Genomic DNA, 23,293 nt, shown 5'->3' with positions numbered 1-23,293 from the left:
CAAGTTCAACAAGATCTTGCTGCTTGGCAACTTCTCTCAAATATGGCAGCATTTAGTAGAAGCCTAGTAGAGCTCGCTACAAGAAGAATGGGGCAACCGTACCACATTTCTCCAGTTATTGGCTGCAATACTGTATAGTTTGGCATAGTATACTAGTTACATATGTTCTGAGTTCTGCTGGGGTCCTTCAGAAATCTCAGTGCTGCTATAATGATTTCACTCTTGTCTGTGCACATAGCTGGGTGCTTCTTTGATCCTCCTTGCTCCCATGAAGCATGAAGTGCTCATGGGGAGTGGGCTTTATAGACTGTTCTATAAAGCCCACATTTAGGGAGAATTGGAGTACTATTCCCTATAATTCCTCCCAACAACATACACAAGCATAAGGGAAATATATGTATATATATGCCACAAAGAGGGTCCATCAACTAAGTATTTACATGCTTCCTGTGGCTTAGCTCAGGCAGACAGGGCAATATTTATGAATATTTTGATGCAGTGTTGTTTATCAGTTTATCACTGCTAAAGGATTACTCACACTGCTACTAGTTCTCATAGTCTGGTCTTCCTCGATCGTTTGTTGAGTGCCTTTGAACTTGGGAGTGTCATCTTGTAGTACTATCTTTTGTTTCATGTTGGGTTGCCTTATCATAGAACTTTCATGATAAAAACTGGGGCAGGGTAACCACGGAAAAATTTGTTTCTAAACTCGATTCGTTTTTAGGGGGTTTTTGCGTTTCGTTTTTTAAAAGAATTCCGAAAATTTTCTTTAAAAAAGTTCAAAATATACGAAATTTCATAAATTACAAAACAATTACAAAACAATTACGAATCGATTCGTTAATGGCGGACGCAATTGCGCTATATGCAAAAAAAAACCTCCAAATGGGACAGGGGGAACTTCTGAAGCTTCCCTCTCCCTCTGTTGTTGACTGTTGGTGTGATAATTTATTTTTTATCACTGATAAAACAAACAACAACCCTAAAACTTGCACCAGACATACGGAAACAATTACGAAACAATTACGAAACAATTTCGAAACAATTGCGAAACAATTACGAAACAATTACGAAATAAATTGAAACATTTGTTTCGATTTTTAATTGCTCCTGCATGGCTCAATATCAGATTGTAAGCTAATTTAAATACGAATTAATAACGAATTATGAAATTAACGAACGAAACCGCCCAGCCCTAATAAAAACATTATAAAGTAGTTTACCAATACCTCCATCTGCATAGTATTTACAAATGTTAGCTATGGTGCCACTGCCATTATCAGAAGAAGCCTGTATGATATGAGGGACCCTATCAGCAGCTGTCTAACAGTAGCATGGCCTCTTGTTTCAGAGGAGCATGTAATCCATCACAACAGAAAATTAGTGCCATAGGAAGCCACCTAGAACCACCTAACCTAGTATTGCTGTATTCCACTTCTTTAAATTTTGCATAATTTTCCATCTTCTTGTACTACTACTTCTTTGCAAATGAACGATATTGTCACATTTTTCCCACTATGTTCCAAATGCTCACTTACTTCTAATATTCCATGGTTTAGAGGATATTTCCTACTCCCTCCTTTGCCAGACCTTACTTTCCTGTCATGCATCCCTATCTTACTTCCTGTGCTCCAGTGCTCACACTTCTTCCTTTTTTTTTTATTCTCCTGCTTCATCCATCACCTCACCTCGTTCTTTGTTCCTTGCACTCTCTCACAGGCACTTCTTTTCTTTGCCTTCTCTAGCTTACCTCAGGTCATCACAGTGCAACCCTTCCTTGCTTCTTCTCTGACTTACACTGATCACTGACCATCTGTATTCTATCCTTCCTTCATTTCTTCTTACAACTTATAGTGTACATCCTTCCACTCACAGTATTCAGTCTTGCTTTCCCATCTTTTCTGCTACCTCCTTCACCTCACTTTGGATCCATAAAATACAATCACTTTGGGTCCATATGAAAAGCCCCTCATATGGGCCCAAGCTGCTGAGCTGCCAAACTTGCTGACCAAAAGGTTTAAATCTGAGGGTAAGCTCTCGCTGTTAGCCCCAGCTTCTTCCAACCTAGCTGTTTGAAAACATGCAAATGTGTGTAGATCAATAAATTGGCAGGAACATAACAGTCCATGCAGTCATGCTGGCCACATGACCTTGGAGGTGTCTACGGACAATGCCGGCTCTTCGGCTTAGAAATGAAGATGAGCACCAACACCCAGAGTCTGGCATGACTAGACTTAATGTCAAGGGAAAATCTTTACCTTTACTAATGTGTCTCTTACTTGCTTCTTGCATTCTACTCATCTTTTCTCCATAAATTGACTTCTACAAGGTGCTAGAGACCTGCATCTTTTTTTTTTAAGAACATTTGGAATCTGGACCAAACTGATGTAAATAAGCACCAGGTGACATATCTGGAACTTCAGGAAAACCTGGCTTTTAGAATGCCTTGGCTTGACTGACCCAATAGCACTGTGATAGGAATCACATATCCTCTTTTGTTTTGTCCATGTTTTGTCCATTTATGTGTTTGCACATAAATTGCAGCCATGGGGAAAAGACCATGGGGAAGTAACTTCTTCCCAGCTTTGGATATCTTTTTTTTTTAATGACAGAATTGGATTGAACAGAAAAGTAACTATATGTAATCCTAACAAAAATACACAAGTTGGCTGCTTTCATCTCCCAACCTTGTTCAATGCTGGATTTCTCTTCCTCCTGGAAAAGTTAATATTATTTCAGCAGGTTTCTTGCCTAAAATCTTATTTAAGCTAAGAATCTGGAACAAAATTCTCCTTCCTTTAGGTAGGAGGGGTGAACAGGTTATAAATAAAGTAAAAGTATGTGAGAGAGATTCTATTCACTAAAATGTATGTTTGAGGGCCATCTTTCCATTCTGATGCAGTAAATCAAGAAGAGATATTGGAAAGGATATTTGAAATGAGGAGGTAGTCTCAGAATAGCTCCTTACACTAGATCAGGGGTCCTCACACTTTGTAAACAGAGGGCCAGGTCACAGCCCCTCAAACTCTTGGAGGGCCGGATTATAATTCGGGGGAAAAAAAACATTAATTCCTATGCACACTGCACATATCTTATTTGTAGTGCATACACACACACACACACAATACAATAAAATGAACAACAATTTTAACAAATAGAAAGTTATTAGTATTTAAGTGGGAAGTGTGGGCCTGCTTTTGGGTGATGATATAGGATTGTTGTTGTTGTTGTGTGCTTTCCAATATTTTCAGACTTAGGTTGACCCTGAGCGAGGGCCGGGTAAATGACCGTGGAGGGCCACATCCGGCCCCCAGGCCTTAGTTTGAGGACCCCTGCACTAGATCGTTCAATTTGACATACATGTCCCTTAGTCTTGCTGTTGATATAGGAATTGCACCTTTTTAATCTTACTTGTGTTCACAAAATACTATTTTTTAAAAAATAAAATGCTAGGGAGACATGATCACCATATTTAAATATGTGAAAGGATGTCATAAGGAAGGGGGAACAGGGTTGTTTTCTGCTGCCCTGGAGACTAGGACTCAGAGCAGTGAGTTCAAATTACTGATACCCCTCTCCCTTTTTCATACTTTAAAAACATACTCATGTCTTATGACTGCTCTCCAATTTTTCATACCCCTGAATATTTAATCTGAATCTTTAATTACAGTGGAAACCCATGAGCTCAGCTTTCCTGTAAGCCTGAGTATGATAGCATCAGTCCAAAAAAGACTGGGATACCAGCCTAGGAGCTTGCTCTGCTTTTTGCAAATAGCTTTATTAATCTTATGCCAAATCACCTGACCGTGTCTTGCCTCTGAAAAGACATTAGAAAATATCCAAGTCTCATTCTGTATTGAGACCTAGGCTGTGATGACCTGCAGGGAAGGCCTGTAAATGGGTTAGTTTGGTTTTTGCCAACAGTAGGATTCCAAATTTATTGAGATTTTGGTTAACTTCAATCCTGCTGTTGCTTCAGACTGTAATTTTGCAAACGCCAACATCTGTGCATCACACTTTGCTCACCCTGGTAAGTCTGCTTGTAAACATAATATGAAAAATTGTGCAGGGAAAAGGTGATGATAGATGCCTCATAGTTAAAGGGGCTAAATATTCTAAAGGCAAGATATTGTGTCTAATATTGGAAGCCATGCAGGGTAAGCTCTGTGCAGTACTTGGATAGAAAACTACCTAGGAATACTAGTGCGTTAGGCTATATTTCAGAGGAAGGAATTGGCACAACCATCTCTGAGTATTCATTGCCTAAGAAAACCTTATGAAATTCATGAGGTTGGCATAAGTAGGCAGGCAACTCAAAGGCATCTACATACAGACATTCATATAAATATATTTGAAAGAGCTTTAATATATCAATGCCATGCTTCTCTTTCATAGCTGCCCAGTTTAGGTCAGAAATGCTACATAATGTATCTGAGTTCATAACTACAAGAATATCCATTCTAGTATATTAAGCCAGGCTTGTAAACAACCAACAAAAGTTACTGGTCAATAAAAATATTTTAGTAGCCAGATGCTGGCAAATTAGGGACAGAGAACATTGTCCATCTCACATCAATTCTGTATTTGTCAACTGATAAGTCCTGTTATGTTCAACTGGGCTTCATCCTTGATAAACAGATCTAGGATTGTACCTAAAACATATGGGATGGGTTAAAATCCTTTAATCCAACTCCAATATATTGACAGTTAATCAAAAGAGTAGAACATCATCAAACAGTGGATGTTTAGTAAATTTGCAGGTTGAGAGCCCATAAAGAGCAATTGGTATTCTCTGCACACTTTATTTTCATGAATAGCTTGAACTTGAACTATTGATTATGATCCTATGTGTGCATATTGGGTGTGAGGTGGAAGGAAGCAAAAAACACTAGTGCAGAAGGCCTGGAAAGTAGTGGGAAAGGGGAGAGGGAAAACATAAATCAGCTTGGGTTTTTATGACTTTGAACTATCCAAAGGAAACACAGTTTTTATAGCTGTTTCCAGACTTTACAAATGGAAACTCAAACTCTACTGCTTCTCTGAATATTGTTTATTACTTTGATTTAATACCACTAAGGTGGAAGATGCATAAAATAGCCTGTGTGTCCAAAGGGTGGGTTGCTTACCATGAGAGGCAAAACAAGCAAACTAAAAGCCAGTATATGTTTGTCTTCCATATAGTCTGATATTTCTCCAGTTACAAAATCACACCTACAAATTGCAGACCAAAGTAAGGTTAGAGGACATGTGTGCTCCCAGGTGTTGTAACTTCAACCGTGGCCAGCAAAGCTAGAGCTTGTATCCAATAACCTCCATAGGGTTACAGGATCTCTATCCCTGGATGGGAGCATTTTTGCATGGCGAGATGTCTGGCTATCTCTTCCTTTGTAGAACTTCACACTAGATTTTATTCCCTGTCATGTCTGGGGCAGATACCTTTCCTGACTTACAGAGGATTATCCAGTCTAAGGACTTTATCACACCCGGCTCTTTTAACGGAACAATAACATTTTTCATACAAATGGAAACATACCAGCCTTAGAGTTCTTTCTTTCACATACTTTCTGTACTTCCTTTTTGGTTATGAGAGTTTTCATGATCACTGCAGCCATGTTCGCCTGCTCATTGCATGCACTTTAAAAAAAAATTTTTTTTTTATAGAATTCACTATTATGGTGTTTGGCCCATTGTGAGACTCCTCAATTCCACGTATTAATATTGAGATTAAATACCAGTGAATGGAGAATAGGAGAGCATTATTTTCAAGTGCTCATGAGGTCCTTTTCATCAGTTTGCCAGAAGTTTAATGACCAGGTGCAGCTTGGGAATGAATTGAAATTCATTTCAGACAAGACAGAGGTCCTCCCGGTCAGTTGCAAGGCCAAACAGGCTGTGCTGGATGGGGTTACACTCCCCTTGAAGGCACAGCTTCACAGTTTGGGAGTGATCCTGGATTCATTGTTGAGCCTGGAACCCCAGGTTTCAGCAGTGGTCAGGGAAGCCTTTGCACAACAAAAACTTGTGCACCAGTTCTGCCCGTACCTTGGGAAGTCAGACTTGGCCGGGGTGATCCACACTCTGGTTACATCCTGTATAGATTACTGCAATTTGCTCTATGTGGAGTTGACTTTTAAGACTGTTCAGAAGCTCCAATTGATCCAATGGGCATCAACAGTTGCTCACTGGAGCGGCATACAGGGAGCATACAACTCCCCTGTTACATCAGCTCCACTGGCTGCCAGTCTGCTATCAAGCACAATTCAAAGTGTTGGCTTTAGCCTATAAAGCCCTAAATGGTTCTGGCCCGGTTTACCTGACTGACCATATTGCCTCCTATGAACCACCTCAGAGATTAAGATCTTCTGGGGAGGCCCTGCTCTTAGTCCCACCTTCTTTGCAAGTGTGACTGGTGAGGAACAGAGACAGGGCCTTCTCAGAGGTGGCCCCTCGGCTGTGGAACTCCCTCCCTAGTGACATTAGATCAGCTCCCTCCCTCCTAGCCTTCAGAAGGAGAGTAAAAAACTGGTTCCAAGAGCAGGCTTTTGGAGAAGCAGTGCAATAATATAATGTAATTGAAACATGTGTAACGACTAGGGAATAACCTTAGACTACTATTTTTGGATGGCGTGATTTTAATATTGAATGTAATTTTAAATTTTAATATGTATTCATTGTTATTCGATGGATTTTAAGCTTAATGTTGTATGTGTTTAAGGCATTGAATAATTGTCATATGTAAACCGCCTTGAGTCCCCTTTGGGGTAGAAAAAGGCGGGGTATAAATAGAGTAAATAAACAAATGGGGAAAGGATAAGAGGAGACTAATATCCTGTGGGTGCTGCAGTATTGGAAATACAGTGGAAGGGATCTCTCACACCTGGACCAACAGTGGGAAAAACCCATCAATAGGAGTTATTAATGGGTTTTCCTTTAATGAAAAGGTGTGCCACAGTAACAGTTGGAAAACACACCAACAACAAAACATCTTGTGATAAGGAATGGTCACAGATGCAGTTATACAGCAGCATCACGGCCTTGTGTGATAAAACACAGAATCTTGAAGCTGCACTTAATGACTTTGAATCTGAACACCAGACTGAATAGCTGCACAGGCCTTTTGACCATAATCTTCCCACTATGCCATTGTGTTTCCCCAATTTGCAATGTTTCAAGTGGACAGCTTTTTCCAAGAAATGAATGACAGTCTCTTCCATAATGTCATTATTCCTGTCCATTGAGCAAAGCAAGACAGCAAGAACAGAAATGATAATGGGAATGGTGAGGAGAGAAAACAAGAACATTTGGAGTTTTGAGTGTACTATAAGATTTGCCTGAAAACTATATTATTAACATCAAGTAGCTCTGGCAGTGCGTATCACTTGATTCCACAGCGGGGTCCTTCAGATGTTTTACACTTCTCTGTGCACTCTCTTTATGTGGAGTGAAGGTGAGCCGATTATTCATGATTCAGGTCAGTCATTACGCTGACTTGGAAGAAACCCTCCCACTGTGCCTTTAATGTAGCATAAATTGTGTGCAGGTGGTGAACATGAATATAGTGAAGTTACATATTTGTCCCAGCTGAGCCATAAAAGTAAATCATTTCCGCGTATGGTATTGATTAACCACTTGAAAAACTGTGGCAGCAAAAAAGGAATGAAAGAAGTTATCGGCATGTTTAACTGGATGGTCTGTGTTACCTGCTCTAGTCCAATTCTTACTCTGTTCTACAAACAATTTGTAGATAACACAAAAGATCTAGGTGCTCATTTTGTTCAAATATTTTGAAACTATTTTTATTTATGTTAGAGAATGAGTTCAATGTCTAGTGACCACCACTAAGGCAGAAAAAACAAAATGCAAAGATACAGAGCATGGAATGCCTTGCTCGACAGCAGTATGAGTAAAAACGATCTTGGAGTCCTCACGGACAAGTTATACCTGAGCGAACAATGTCATGTGGCGGCAAAAAATGCCAATGGGATTTTGGCCTGCATCAATAGGAGTGTAGTGTCTAGATCCATGGAAGTCATGCTACCCTTCTATTCTGCCTTGATCAGACCACACCTGGAATACTGTGACAATTCTGGGCACCACAATTGAAGGGAGATGTTGACAAGCTGGAATGTGTCCAGAGGAGGGAAACTAAAATGACCAAGGGGTCTGGAGAGCAAGCCCTATGATGAGCGGTTTAAAGAACTGGCCATGTTTAGCCTGCAGAAGAGAAGACTGAGAGGGGACATGATAGCCATGTATAAATATGTGAGGGGAAATCATAGGGAGGAAGGAACAAGCTTGTTTTCTGCTGCCCTGGAGACTAGGACGTGGAGCAATGGCTTCAAACTACAGGAAAGGAGATTCTAACTAAACATTAGGAAGAACTTCCTAATAGTGAGAACTGTTCACCAGTGGAACTCCCTGCCGCAGAGTGTGGTGGAGGCTCCTTCTTTGGAGGCTTTTAAACAGAGCTGTGTGGCCATCTGTCGGAGGTGCTTTGAATGCAATTTTCCTGCTTCTTGGAAAGGGGTTGGACTGGATGGTCTGAAAGGTTTCTTCCAACTCTATGATTCTGTTATTCTAAACCATGTTATAGAAGACATTTGGTATTCCTACTGCTTGAGTGGGAAAAGAAAACCCATGGTTGCACTGTTAATATAAGAGTAAAAAGTAGGGACGCAATAGCCATTTCTTTAAAAATTGAATTGATATATTTATTTCTTGGACAAGTAAGTTCATTCTTCAATTTGCTTATTTGGAATTTTGTTAATTTCAGATTTCAGTATTATTTATTACTTTTATGTGTATTATATATTTGAGAATATGCTCTGGGGTGTAAAATTCCAGCCTATCCACATGGTTTTAAACTGTTTCAAGTAATTTTAAAACATTTCAGCCTTTCAAATTTTGATATGCTTATAACCCTTCATTGCTTGCATCCCCAATGAGGTTTGCTATCCTTCCATGAGATTGGATGGAAATAAAATCACATTGCTGTTAAAATAGAAAGGGCTTAACATCAAGAAATTGGGAGAGCAGACCACCGAGTTTGTGTGAATCCAAATAAAGTCAGTTCTTGGGTCAACAGTATCTTACGGCTGTTTTCAGGACTGCCTAGAACCTTGTACATGTTGGTCATTTCTTTGAAAGTGGTGCAACATGAACAGGGGCGGCTCAACCCATTACGCAAAGTAAGCATTTGCAGTATAGTTGATTTTGCCCAGGGGTGCTCTTGAGGCGCTCTTGGGGGAAAATAGACCTTGACATATGCGAGTTGTAGTTACTGGGATGTATAGTTCACCTACAATCAAAGAGCATTCTGAACTCCACCAATGATGGAATTGAACCAAATATGGCACACAGAACTCCCACAACGAACAGAAAATATATATCAGTGATCGGGGGGGGGGGGGGAGGGGGGATACTGTTTGCTTACCGTTGAAAATTACCTAGGGCCGCCTCTGAACATGAAAATCATTATGTTCTTTGTGAGAACCACTATAGCAAGAAATCTAGTATAACAATAGCTTCCCATAAGACTACAAAAGAAGAGGCAACCGAACAACTTATACTTGGCCACTCTTTCCTTTCTTAATTAATAAAAGATGCACATGGAGAAACATTGTTCTGTTCTTTAACCCCTCTGTTTGGATTTCTATCCTTTGCTTTCAACAGGTTTATCAGGAGAGAAAGGAGAGCGTGGTAACCCAGGCGTTGGAACACAAGGCCCCCGAGGGCCCCCAGGAGCAGCAGGTAAATGTAATACAGGCAGCTCCAAATTATGAACAAGATTGGTTCTGTAAGGTTGTTGTTAAGTTGAATTTGCTTGTAAGTCAGAAACAGGTACATTTTAAAATGTCATTCCAACAGATGCCAGCTTTGAATAGCACAGGGAAGTGTTAACACCACTATGGTGTTTGTTTTGCTGTCTGTGCCCTGTTCGGAAGATTTCACCTCACTTTCTGTCCCTATGAGAATTGGATTTTGGAAAATTTGGCTTGGGTTGTTGTAGGTTTTTCGAGCTGTATGGCCATGTTCTAGAAGCATTCTCTCCTGGCATTTTGCCTGCATCTGTGGCAAGCATCCTCAGAATCTCACAACCTCTGAGGGATGCTTGCCACAGATGCAGGCGAAATGTCAGGAAAGAATGTTTCTAGAATATGGCCATACAACCCAAAAAACCTACAATAACCCAGTGATTCTGGCCATGAAAGCCTTCAACAATACAAAATTTGGCTTGTTAGGAAAACAAGGATTGGTGATTAAGCTTCATCTAAGACACCTTTCCCCTATGAGAACTCGTTTGGGGATGAATTTCCCTTCCTAGGGGTGGATTTCTCTCACTTCTTCTTGTCTCACCCCCATTCCCAATTGTGAGTCATTTGTAAGTTGGATGTCTGTAACTCTGGGAATGCCTTTAATATGCCTTCATTTCTTAAGTAGGCATGATCTATTGGTTGCCCATTTGTAGTTCACGTGGCAAACCTTAACATGGTTGGAAAAATCTCCATCCAAATGTATCTTCAGAGTTGGATCATCTTTAAAATCACGTGGTCTTTGAAATGTTTAGCACTTCAGCATTTTTCTGCTTGAATTTCCTGAATGTGTTGTGTGTTTTGCTCAAGTATTCTGTTCATGTCCCCCCCCCCACCACCACCACCACTTTTATTACAAATTGTTAATTCAAATGTGTGCATTATCAATGCATACATTCACTTGTGCGCATTATTAATCCGTTATCCTGTGAAATTAAAAGTTGTGGCAAACTGTACAGGTATTGTATTGTCGAAGGCTTTCATGGCTGGAATCACTGGGTTGTTGGAGGTAGTGACCTCTGAGGATGCTTGCCATAGATGCAGGCGAAACGTCAGGAGAAAATGCCTCTAGAACATGGCCATATAGCGTGGAAAAACCTACAACAACCTTGTACAGGTATTAATTACAGAATTAATTGCATTGGTTCTCTGAGTTATACTGGAAGGCAGATGAATCAAAACACCATCATTCTGCCAGCGAATGACAAAATAAATTGAGAGATATGCCTTAATCTCTAAGGTCAGGAAGGAGCAGGTCTAGTGGCTTCTTTTGTCTTTTGTTTTTGCCAAACATAAGCAAGTGAACAAATAGAAGTAGCTGGCAGTCCAGCTTTGAACAATGATTTTTTTTTTTGTTAAACGGCAGAAAAGATGTAGCTTCCAGTAGATATAGTTCAATTTCGGTTGACTTGGGGTCAGAAGAAAATAGACACAGGGAGTTAAAAGCTGCAAAAACAAAGTAGGGATATCACTTGGCAGCCCCTGCTTTTATACCAGATATTGCAATAGTAATGTTTGTTCGGCTGGCTTTTCCTCTCAAAACAAATGGACATCAGATACCCATTGGAAGCTATGATGAGTCCACTTATCTTGCACATGTTCAGTGCACGTGTAAATGCATGCATTTTCATTCTATGTTTTGTAGAATGTATTGTGCAAAATTATGCTGGCTGTTTATTGTGAATCAATTGTATCGGCTCAATAGTAGAGCTTTAATAATTTGTCATTGTGTCCACCCCAGTGTTAGGAATTCTTCAATTAGCAATGTGGGGAAATATGGACGGTTTCTCCTGTTTCATGGCAGAGTCACTTTGAGTTATTTCAGGATTGCACTTTCTTTCTGAACCAGTTTGGAGGTGATTTCTTTCTCAAGGCTTCTGTCTTGCATGTAGGTCCTCCCGGTGAAAGTCGAACTGGCAGCCCTGGCCCTTCAGGTCCTCCGGGTTCAAGAGGGCAACCTGGCCACACAGGGCCTCCTGGGCCACAGGGTGCAGCAGGGCAACCAGGATATTGCGATCCTTCTTCCTGTGCTGGTTATGGAGCTGGTGGTGAGTATGCCCTTCCAGTTCCTGGTTTGTCTAATTTTGCCACTACTTCTTGGAAATACATGAAGTTCAATGTTCAAAATTAAACCTTATGTTACACGGTAAGGGAAAGGAACTGTCCTTAAAAGTTCTCATTACATATATTTGCATCTATGCATTCCACAGTTCGTTGTTCTTTTGGAGCTATTGACACCATTTCATCCCATCAAGTAGATGTTATGGTGTTGTGTCACAGACAAGGAGTGTAACCAATATGGCTGCTGAGCTACACAAGTTGTTCCCTCCCCTCTAAACTTTCAATTTAGGAACATTAAGAAAGACAAGCTTGCTTATTTATTTATTTATTTATTTTCGTGTATTTATATCCCACCCTTCTCACCCCAAAGGGGACTCAGAGCGGGACTTCCTGAACATTCTCACTCAAATATCACCTTGGTCATGGATGGATGAATTGCAGTAGGCAAGCTGTGTGCCACCACTAGACCCTGCTTTTGTGGTCCTTAAGGCTGTCCATATATCCTCCTCCAGTTTTTTTGAATGACCTGGTCTAGAGGCAGGCATGCAGACGGGGAGGGGGGGGGGCTTGAGGGGCTTCAACCCCCCCCCCCCGAAATTCTCATGGTGGTCCACGAGAAGGCCTTACTGGTGTATTATTTAAACTGTTATGTTTATTCATATCATGATCTGATCACCATACTCAATATATCCCATATGCATGGGAGTATTGGGGTAATGATACAAAAGGTTTGCTAGGGTAGACCCTCTTTCACTCAGACTCAGCCCCCCCCCGAATCAAACTCAGCCCCCCCTCCCCAAATCAGGCTACGGGCCTGTCTAGGGGTAAGAGCTGCAGTAAATCTTGTCAATCAAAAGGTTGACAGTTTGAAGCTTGGGTCAGGGTAAGCCCTGGCCTTTCAGCACAGCTTCTACCCATCTAAAAGACTGAAAACAAATGTGAGTAGATAAATAGGTACTGCTTTAAAAGCGGGGAGGTATTAAGGTATCCATAAGTAAATACAAGAAAAATACAGGTGATTCGATCAAAGGAGGAAGTTTATGAACAAAGCTCTTTGGCAGGGAAGATGGAGCAATAGTACCCCCCCCCCAAATTGGCCAGAACCAAGCACAGCCTCCAAGATGCCAAAGATGGGAAAGCCTATATATACCTGTATCTATCTATAGTTGTCTGTTTTGTCACTGTATAACAGCATTGAATGTTTGCCATTTATGTGTTCTGTGATCTGCTCTGAGTCTCCTTCAGGGTGAGAAGGACAGAATATAAATACTGTAAGTAAATAAATAAATCAATGTGCCTCTGATCTACAAGTTACTAAGACATGAATGGTAGCTTGTGTGTGAGAGGGAGACATCCAGAACTTTAAAATTGATTGTTCATTTCTCCTGGGCTAAGTGTCCGTTCATTGGTCTCTTTAGTGATTCTGGTATAGTATCTCATGATGGCAGCAGTTTTACTATGATGGTGTAGAAAAGATCTACAAGTTAAGTCAAGTGGTAGTGCTTTTTTACTTGGAAGGGTTAAATCACTTACTTGAGTATCCTGCCATGAATATGTCTGTGATCATAGAAATGCCACCTCCATTGTGTCTGGCAGAGTTGCCCAGAAATATTTGATATGTGGAAAGTATATAGGAGAGGTTGTGTGGCAATCATAACATGATATAGTAATTGATTCTTGACAGCAAACAAAGTGTTTGCAAATGTCCTTTTTGGAAGCATGACTTATATATTCTCAATAAAACCAATATATTCTCAATCAAACTAATCAATTGAAGTACCCTCCCTTCAGGAGCCCCTGGTGGTGCGGTGGGTTAAACCACTGAGCTGCTGAACTTGCTTACTGAAAGGTCACAGGTCCAAATCCAGAGAGTGGGGTGAGCTCCCACTGTTAGCCCCAGCTTCTGCCAACCTAGCAGTTCGAAAACATGCAAATGTGAGTAGATCAATAGGTACCATTCCAGTGGGAAGGTAAGGGTGCTCCATGCAGTCATGCCAGCCACATGGCCTTGGAGATGTCTACGGACAACGCCAGCTCTTAGAAATGGAGATGAGCACCAACCCCCTGAGTTGGACACAACTGGACTTAATGTCAGGGGAAAACCTTTACTACCCTCCCTTCACTTCTAGTTTGAAAGCTATAGCCAGAACTGAGGTCCCTTCCACACAGCTAAATAAAATCCTACAATATCTGCTTTGAACTGGAATATATGGCAGTGTGGACTCAGATAACCCAGTTCAAAGCAGATATTGTGGGATATTCTGCCTTGATATTCTGGGTTATATGGCTGTGTGGCAGGGCCCTATGTTGACATGTGCTAAAAATGCTGGTTCTGGGAAGGAAGAAGGGTGGAAGTGAAATCCAAGACCTTGCTGAGCATCTCCTTGGCCGCAATTGTTGTATCTAACTAAGGCAATGCATGTGGAGACCCAGATTTTGCACTGGGATGGGAAAGCATGACTTCTGCATCATTCGTCCTCACACACATGATCCTTAACTAGATGAGAATCTTTACCCAGATATATCATACAATCAGAAAGGTTGCTAGTGGAAACAGCAGAAAATTAATTTAAAATTAAAATAATTTTTAAAGGAGGTATTCTGTTTTTATATTGCTTATACTTGTGACATTGTCCTTTTTTTTTTGTGAATAATCCATTCTGTTGTACTTGTCATGTTTGTGTGATCTCCATGCCCCAATGTTAGCATGTCTATATCTATCATTCTTTCTTGGGAAGTGGAAAAATCACATGCAGACTCCTTATTCATGTGCTTCTAAAAAGCATGGAGGAATGAGAACAATCTAACTAAGCGTCTTTATTGCATGGAGAGATTTGTCTCAATGTTTCCCCTCCCCCCCCCCCCCCCAAAAAAAAAACAGTGGTTTTCAAACTGGGTTTTCTGATAATCTTACTAAATGTGTCTTCTAGGGAGGCTCTCAGTTGGTAATATAAGTACCAATATCACCGTATGAACAATAATTCCTTGGAAGGTTGTTTGTCCCTGGCAAACACCCCCGGTGACGCAGTGGGTTAAACCCCTGTGCCGGCAGGACTGAAGACCGACAGGTCGCAGGTTCGAATCCGGGGAGAGGCGGATGAGCTACTTCTATCAGCTCCAGCTCCTTATACGGGGACATGAGAGAAGCCTCCCACAAGGATGATAAAACATCAAATCATCCCCTGAGCAACGTCCTTGCAGACAGCCAATTCTCTCACACCAGAGGCGACTTGCAGTTTCTCAGGTCGCTCCTGACACGACAACCCCCACCCCCCCAAAAAAACCCCTTAATCTTATTGTCAACCTAACACAGAGTTGTGTTGGCAGTTGCAATTAATATTTTTTCTCTTTGCATTAGTAAAGTGGCTCTGGATGCAATTGTGCAATTGTGTTGGTGAATCCACTCTGGGACTATCGATGGCGATGTCCAAGGTGTTGGATCCTGTTTCCAAGTCACTTCAGAATATCAACAGAAAGGATGAAACCATGAAAATGAACAAAATCTGGCTGCCAGTATTTTTTTTAAAAAAAACTCTGAAATCAGGACAGTAAATAAAGAATAACACTCAGAAAACAGGGGAATTCCAGACAGGAAACTATCGGGGCCAGCTAACACCTCCCAACAAATGATTTGCCCAGGCAAGAAGCAGCCAGGCTTTGAAGCTGCAAGGCCATTCCATGCTAATCAAGGTGGCCAACATTCATACTTGCCTCCAACAGAAAAGAGTTTTTTCTCCCACCCTGGACCTTCCACAGATATGTAAACCTCACTTGCCTGGTTACTAACCTCTGAGGATGCCTGCTGTAGATGTGGGTGAAATGTCAGGAGAGAATGTTTCTGGAAATGGCCATACAGCCCAGAAAACTCACAGCAACCCAGTGATTCTGGCCATGAAAGCCTTCGACAACTCACTTCAGAATCTTGGAAAACTTCCTTAAATTTGGACTAAAGACTGGGTGAATTCACTAATCCCCTGGGATGAAAGCCACCGGCTGCCAATGTTGGAGGGTTTCCCAGTACAGTAGAGCTGGCCCAGTAACAGCACATGGAGCAGCAGCAGAGAGCAAAGATTTCTTCCCCCCACAAAAAATTCTGCTGGTCCATCATTCCATTTTTACTCCCATTGGATATTGTCCAAGAGTGCTGGCCAAATCTCAGCCTCTGCCTAGAATTCTGTAACACATGTAAAGTTTCTGTATGTAAAAAATTTCATTGCAAGCGAAAAGCTTGAAAATCACTGTTTTAGATGAGAGGCCATGGAATACAGTTGCAGGAACTTTGGCATGTCAATCTTAAGCTTGGTGAAGCATGAAGCAAAACCTTATTCGTGCAATGAATGAAGGTTTAGCTCTATCAAACGTGGAAACAATATTAACATGTACTTAAACTGGCCTCCGAAACATCTCTGTTTTACTGACCTGTATGTTTTCTTTGTTGTTCATCTGCTCCCATCCCTATCCTTTTCTCTCCCCCTCCTCATCCTTGTTCATCTTCAAATTTGAAGGCTCATTCCCTTACAATGGCTACCCATATGGAAGGTGAAAGAAACTGATTTCGGGTAGAGTTTGTTTTTGCTTTCATTTGAATGAACATCAGAAATGACTACTGAACTGCTTTCTTTTTTTACCAGCGCTCCTGATTATCACTGCTAACCAAGGATGTCTGCTTAGTTTTCTTAGCTTTTTGCTGGAAGTAAAACCTGCGACACACATTCTCCACTAAGCGCATAACTAGGGCACAAGCCATCACTGTGAAGATTTGAAACCCAGAAAATTCCTTGAAGAATTTTAGAAATTGGGAACTTCTAGACATACTGGTATTTGAGATAGAAATGAACTAGGAGGTCCTATAACATACTATTACAAAGTGGAGTAGAGTTCCAGTTAGTCAGTAAGGTAACCTGCCCATCAGCTAATCATTAAAGCTTAATGTTTTATAGCACTCTATGACAGTGGTTCCCGACCTTTTTTTTGGACCAATTTTTTTGAAAGGAGGAAACCATGAAAATGAACAAAATCTGGCTACCAGTATTTAAAAAACCCTCTAAAATTACAACAGCACAACAACAGAGAGGAAACAAACAAGGACATCTAATCACCTCTCAACAAAAGTTTGCTCTAGGCAATGTCAGGCCATTATATGCTAATCAAGGTGATCAGTTGAAATATTCACACCTAGCTCCAGCAGACAAGAGTCCTTTGTCTCACCCTGGTCATTCCACAGACATATAAACCCCTTTTCCTAGTTCCAACAGACCTCACTACCTCTGAGGATGCTTGCCATGGATGCAGGCAAAATGTCAGGAGAGAATGCCTCTAGACCATGGCCATATAGCCCAAAAAAACCTACAGCAACCCATTTTTTTGTTGTTAGCAGGGTCCACAAGGTTCAAGAATAATAAACTGTTTCAATCTAAAAATAAACTTTAATCAAAACTTTTAACATATTCATTAAACTTAATAGTAGTGTGAATTAATGAGGGCCCCCTGGTGGTGCAGCAGTTTAAACTGCTGAGCTGCTGAACTTGCTGACTGAAAGGTTGGGGGTTTGAATATGGGGAGCAGGGTGAGCTCCCACTGTTAGGCCCAGCTTCTGCCAACCTAGAGGTTTGAAAACATGGAAGTGTGAGTTGATCCATAGAAACTGCTTCTGCGAGAAGGTAATGGTGCTCCATGCAGTCATGCTGGCCACATGACCTTGGAGGTGTCTATGGACAATGCCAGCTCTTTGGCTAAGAAAGGGAGATGAGCATCATCCCTCAGAGTCGGACATGACTAGACTTAATGTCAAGGGAAACCTTTACCTTTATGACATGAATTACGAGTATTATAATATAAATAGGAAATTTTAATAGAAAATTCAGATTGCATCAATATGATTTTTGAGCTTTCATCTTCTTTAGAAGTTGGGTGATCTTGGGGCTAATATTATTGCTCAGTGCTACATGCATATCATCATTTACTTTCAATTGATTCCTGGACTTGTGTTAATTACCAGCAAAGCAGAAAACCCTTGTTCGCATAAATAGGTTGTGGAGAAGAGCATAAGATAGCACAAGGCGATTCCCTCGTGACCTCACTCCAGAGGAAGAGGGCAGCAGGGAAGGGTGGCTCATCTTCCCGGGGAAAGAACCTTATGCTAAGGAGGAATCCTAGAACAGGAGGACACCACATGGGCCATACAGGGAAAGGATGATCAAAGCACCCTCTGACTTTTGGCTGTCCAGCCTCTGCTTAAAAGCCTCCAAGGAAGGAGCTTTGCAGACTTTGTTTTAGTTCTTGTGGTCCACTGGTGGTCCGTAGACCACTAGTTGGGAGCCACTGCTCTATGGTACTAAAAAGCTTAATGCTCTGAGGCAGCAAGAACAAACCTCATGCAGCTGAGATGAACCTAGAATGAGTATCTGAACACACGTTTTATAGTACTCCACTGGGAGGCAGATGGGCACTTTTATCAGTGGGAACAGGACTCTTAACATCCGTTTTATGTAGCTAGACACACACACAAAATTGAGAGCTTTTTTAGAAAGGGGGATTTCAGAGCACCTTGCATGTTAAATGTTAGATACAATTTCTCTGCAAATACTTAAATACATTTATTTTCTAAAGTTTCTTTCACATTAAAAGTTGCTTAAACTCTTTCTTGCCAAATTTTGACATCTGAAAAATAAATTGGAAGAAATTGACTATATTCTCAACTAAATGCTAGATACAATCTGACCCAATTTAAGTATTTTCATTCTTAATTATTTCAAAGTAGGCCCTAAGCTAGAGAGTCATTTTTATTTAATTCTCATTAAAACAATAGGATATGTTTGTCAGTGGGACCAAAAAACAGCTAACTTTCTTAGAATTGAGGCCATATGGTTTTGCTTTCTCTCTATTAGGACTTATTTTGGGTTGTGTGGTATCTACCCACTTTTAAACTTCTTCAAGGATTATCTAAGCACTGCATAACAAATGTTTCCTAACTAATAAAGTAAGCCTGCTGTTATTGCTGGTGATGGGTTTCCAACTAATTGAATTCTAAAATGGAGTAACAGCTAAAGTATAAGTAGAAGTCAAGCTTCTTGCATTTACCTGCACTTATTTAAAGTTACAAGCTATCAATCTTCAGAGCTGACACAGTTCGTAATGATTGTTTTCCTGTTGCTTTCCTATTGCATTTACTCTGTGTTTCCTATGGGTGGGTTAAGGTGGATATGGAGACCCAACTGACCAAGATGTCCCCGTGGTGCCATTGCCGCACAGCTCCTACCAGATCTATGACCACGAGGATTATGACGATGAACAACAGCCCTATCTAGTCCATGGTTCGTACCCTCACCCTCAATCTCCCTATCCCATGCCTCGTCATGCTCAGCCAGAGTTCACACCTGTCCGTGAAGAAATGGAGGCGGTTGAACTGAGATCTCCGGGAATCAGCCGCTTCACGCGTAGGATTTCCAAAAGAAGCAGCGGCAGCAGCACCACCAAACCAAAACGCAAGCGGACAATTACAAAAACCTCATAACAACTTTATTTTATACTATCATGGAAATTGTTTACAGGCTAATATGTTAAAGGGAAAATTATAAATATGTATTGTATATGACCACTTTTTCAGAAGAGGGAGGGGGAAAATGCTAATAATTACATTGCATGCCAGAAGTTGTTAGCATGATAGGGGTTTATGGCTAGATGGAAACGCCAAGGGGCATTTTTGTAGATCTTTGTAGTGGTTGTATGGGTAAGGTTGAATGCACATTTCAGAATTGCATTGCCAGCTGATATATCTGAATTGAATCAAGGAATATTAGGGCAGCAAAATCCTACTTTGATTTTGTGCTTTTCTTTCCAAGTAATCCTATTGGTTGATCCTAAAAGAGAAATAAAAGTATCCCTTTTAAAAGATTTTAAATAATGTGGGATTTTCTCCTCATAGTGTTCCTGTTAAATATACCTATTAGAAATGCACCAATAATTTATTGTGGGTTTATTACTACTCTTTTTTCATATACAAATAAATTTGGCAAATTTTTATAAATTCCCTCTTCTGTTGTATACTTTCTCTTGCTAACAATTATATTTTGCCTTTCCACCGACTGGCATACAATAGTGTCCTTGTTAATACAGCTGAACATTTCCCAGTCTTATGAAGTAAATGGCTGTGTTTGTTTCTGTGTACTTTCCACCCACCAGTGCACATTAAAATGGGTTGTCTCAAGTGTTTGCCCAAGGAGATAACACTTCAAATTGAGTTGAAAATATGCCAAATGCTTTTTTCACACTATTAAATTGTTTTTCACATGCACTGGCCAAACAGCCATATCAGTGTTAAGGTCACATTTTGGAAATTTGTAAGTGCTTAGAAATATTGTTTAAACTTGACCTTTCCTTCTAGAGGTGAGACCCACAGGGATGTCGTACAAATGCTAGAAAATCCTTCTGGATACATGTTGGCATTCCTCTCTGATTCTATGTCCAAGATTCATCTGTCTGGATAGAGGGCAAAACATATTTTCACTGTTCTGGAATGCTCTAAGTTATACAGAAGTTTCCAAAAGCAGTGCTCTATATTTGCAATGTTCCATAAAATGGCAAGTAATATATATATATATATATATATATATATATATATATATATATATATATATATATGATTCTTTGGGTGGTAAAGAATTCTGGACCAAGACACTTTGCATTTCAAGACTTATTCTATGCAAAATCCACTTGTGTTTTTCATGTAGGAAAAATAATTCTTTTCTATGCAGAAAATAATTATTATATACAGGAAATGTTTCTAACACAGAAAACATTGTCTCTGCAAAAGTACTACTTGCACATTTTGCTCAGAATACATACCCAATCTGTCTTTCCTGCAATTAAGCAACCCCCAAATTTACTTATCATGAATTTCAGTGATTATCCACCCAGTCATCATTTTCAACATAATCTGCAAACACTTTCCTACTTTATCTCAAATTGTGTTCATCCAGAGTAGTTTGTCAGCTTCATACCTGGCTATTTTACAATGCCATCTCCCCTGCAAACAAAATTGCTGTCACCCCAGTGCAACCTGCTTAAAAGATTGTTGTGAGCTATTCCCTAGCAAGATGGCCACATATGTTTGCAGTCTGTCTATTCATTCCAGCATTGTTCTCGCGTATAGCCATATCATTCCTCCCATTCCCGTACAGTGAAGTCAAGAGTATGTTGCAAATGTCAGGCGAGTGAAAGACTCCAATTATTTTTTCCCACTGACAAATTTATGTTAATGTTGGAACGGTATAGAATAATTAATTTTGATTACATTTCATACCATGATGTATGCACATTCTTACAATGACAGTCTTTGCCAGAAAATATAAAATTCTCAGGCTTCTGCAGAGCATATAAATATAGGCTGGAGTCTTATCGAGCACTTGTAGAGCATAATAGTCCACTGGTGTAAATCCCAGAACTATGGCAAGGACAGAGGTGGTGATGGTGCTATTGACAAAAGCAAATTGCTCTTGAACATCAATCAGAAGGCACACTGGCTGTTATGTTGTCAAGGAACTGCTTGTTTGCATATCTCCCCTTGCAAACTTAGAATATAAAATCCCTGTCTCTAACCATAACCTAGTTCATATTGATGGAATTCTCTTTATTTTTGAGGTCAGCTTGAACATCTTCTGGAAACATCCAAAAATATAAATCTAATAATACTTTTTCAAGAAGTCAGCTCCGTTGGAATTAGTGAAGATTATCAGACTATGGTAGGAAATTGTTGATGGTCATGATTTTTCTTGAAACAATTCTCGTGGCAGTGTGGACCTTAAGGTTTGATTTCATTTTGGTTGCTGAGATAGTATTTTAGAAAGATTAGAAAAGCTTTGTCCTCCACTTCCTGTAATGAAGCCAACCCTAAATCTAAATCTTAAGAGGTAGGAAGCCAAATAGTGCAAATATGATTATTGTCTCTGAAGACTTTATGAGATCACATGTTCTTTCATGAATATTACATTGGAAGATGGTTACTTGGCTTTAATTAAGGTTAGGAACCTGAGGTTCCCAGATGTTGGCAGTCCAGAGCTCCCATAATTCCTGATTACTGGCCAAATTGGCTGAAAATGATGGGAACTAGTGTTCAGTCATATATGGAGAGGCACAGGCTCTCCATCTGGCCTAAATTTCTCAGACGATCTATCAACTTCTGCTTTCTAGTCACTTCTGTACTGTTTGCTGTAGTGCTTTTGGTTATCCTGTACAATTGCAGTAGCCCCTGAATGGCAGAATTGAGCATCCCTATTTGGTAGAATATGGACATCATATCAATAGAAGAAGGATCTAAGAAGCCTGTGTCAGGTGACATAAAAACGTTATCATTGTTCCTGAAGTTTGGTCTATCCATTGGGTCCTTGACTAGTTTTTGTTTGATGGCTAGCAACAATAGATTCAATTATTTTGCTGGTCGTCATTGCAATTTTGGGGAAGGACTTTAACTATTGTGCACTTACCATTGCAAAAAGGAGAACAGATCACTTCTCAGGAGACTGATTTTTATGCGAACCAGAAGACTGTAGTGATTCAAGCATTAGACTCTGGATCTGAGGACCAGCATTAGACTATTAATCCCTACTTGACCATGGAAATCTACTGGATGACCTTGGACAGGTCACACCCTCTCATCCTCAGAGGAGGGCAAAGGCAAAAGCCCCCTGAACAAAATGTGCCAATAAACCTCCATGAAAATGTGCTAATAAAACCTGAGGATTGCTAGAAGTTGGAAGTGAGTTGAATTCACATAACAACAGCTTTGTCTGACCTACCTTTAGTGTGCAATCCCAATTTGATGAAATGTCCCAGATGCAAAATCTGGAAAGAACTTGATGATATGTCATAATGATATGGTGGGTATATTTGTTGTTACTATGCTGGAGACCAACTTAATATGGAGAATGAAATTTGAGTCCCTTTGTCTTCTTAGTGTTCAAGAAAGACTTCTATACACTTTTCTTAATGTCCCGAAACTGTGTTTCTTAGCACTACTCGATGTTGAAAATTGTTGCTGCAAGAATGTGGCTTTAGAAACTTTACCAGTCATACCTCATATCCTGTCCAAGATCTTGACAGTGTGTATTTTAATAAGCCATTCCTCCATATACACCCCCTCCGCAAAACCAAATCATGAACTAATCTTGCAGCTGGTGAGTCTTATGGAGTGAGGAAGATTTACATTAGATGAATATCTGCTCCATTAGCTAAGCATACTGTATAATAAGAAATCCAGAAGCGGTATAAATCACACTACTTGACTGTCAGTAGACTTCATCCAATGATATCATGTGCTAGGTCTGTTGACATTGTTCCTAAATTAAAATGTTGCTAGATGGTATGGAGATATCACAACATTTTCACTTCGAAGTGATGTTTGTATAAAAGAGACATGATGACAC

General features: G+C 40.3%; 1 protein-coding gene across 3 annotated transcripts in view; it reads left to right on the top strand.

The window, feature by feature from the left end:
• Positions 1–19,902, top strand: part of COL14A1 (collagen type XIV alpha 1 chain) — a 143,943-nt gene extending 124,041 nt beyond the window's left edge. For 2 of the 3 annotated variants that reach the window (XM_060775831.2, XM_060775829.2), the window contains 3 exons: positions 9,673–9,750; positions 11,705–11,860; positions 19,070–19,902. In XM_060775831.2, the coding sequence (XP_060631814.2) occupies positions 9,673–9,750; positions 11,705–11,860; positions 19,070–19,386 (551 nt within the window). In that variant the 3' untranslated portion in view covers positions 19,387–19,902. Of the gene's footprint in view, positions 1–9,672; positions 9,751–11,704; positions 11,861–16,378; positions 16,433–19,069 lie in introns of all 3 variants that reach the window. The other variant, XM_060775830.2, reaches the window with a different exon arrangement.
• The last annotated feature ends 3,391 nt before the right edge of the window (positions 19,903–23,293 follow it).

Source organism: Anolis sagrei, chromosome 4 (assembly GCF_037176765.1).
Source record: "Anolis sagrei isolate rAnoSag1 chromosome 4, rAnoSag1.mat, whole genome shotgun sequence".
NCBI lineage: Eukaryota > Metazoa > Chordata > Lepidosauria > Squamata > Dactyloidae > Anolis > Anolis sagrei.
The sequence above is the reverse complement of the archived record's forward strand: the minus strand, read 5'-3'. Positions and strand labels throughout refer to the sequence as shown.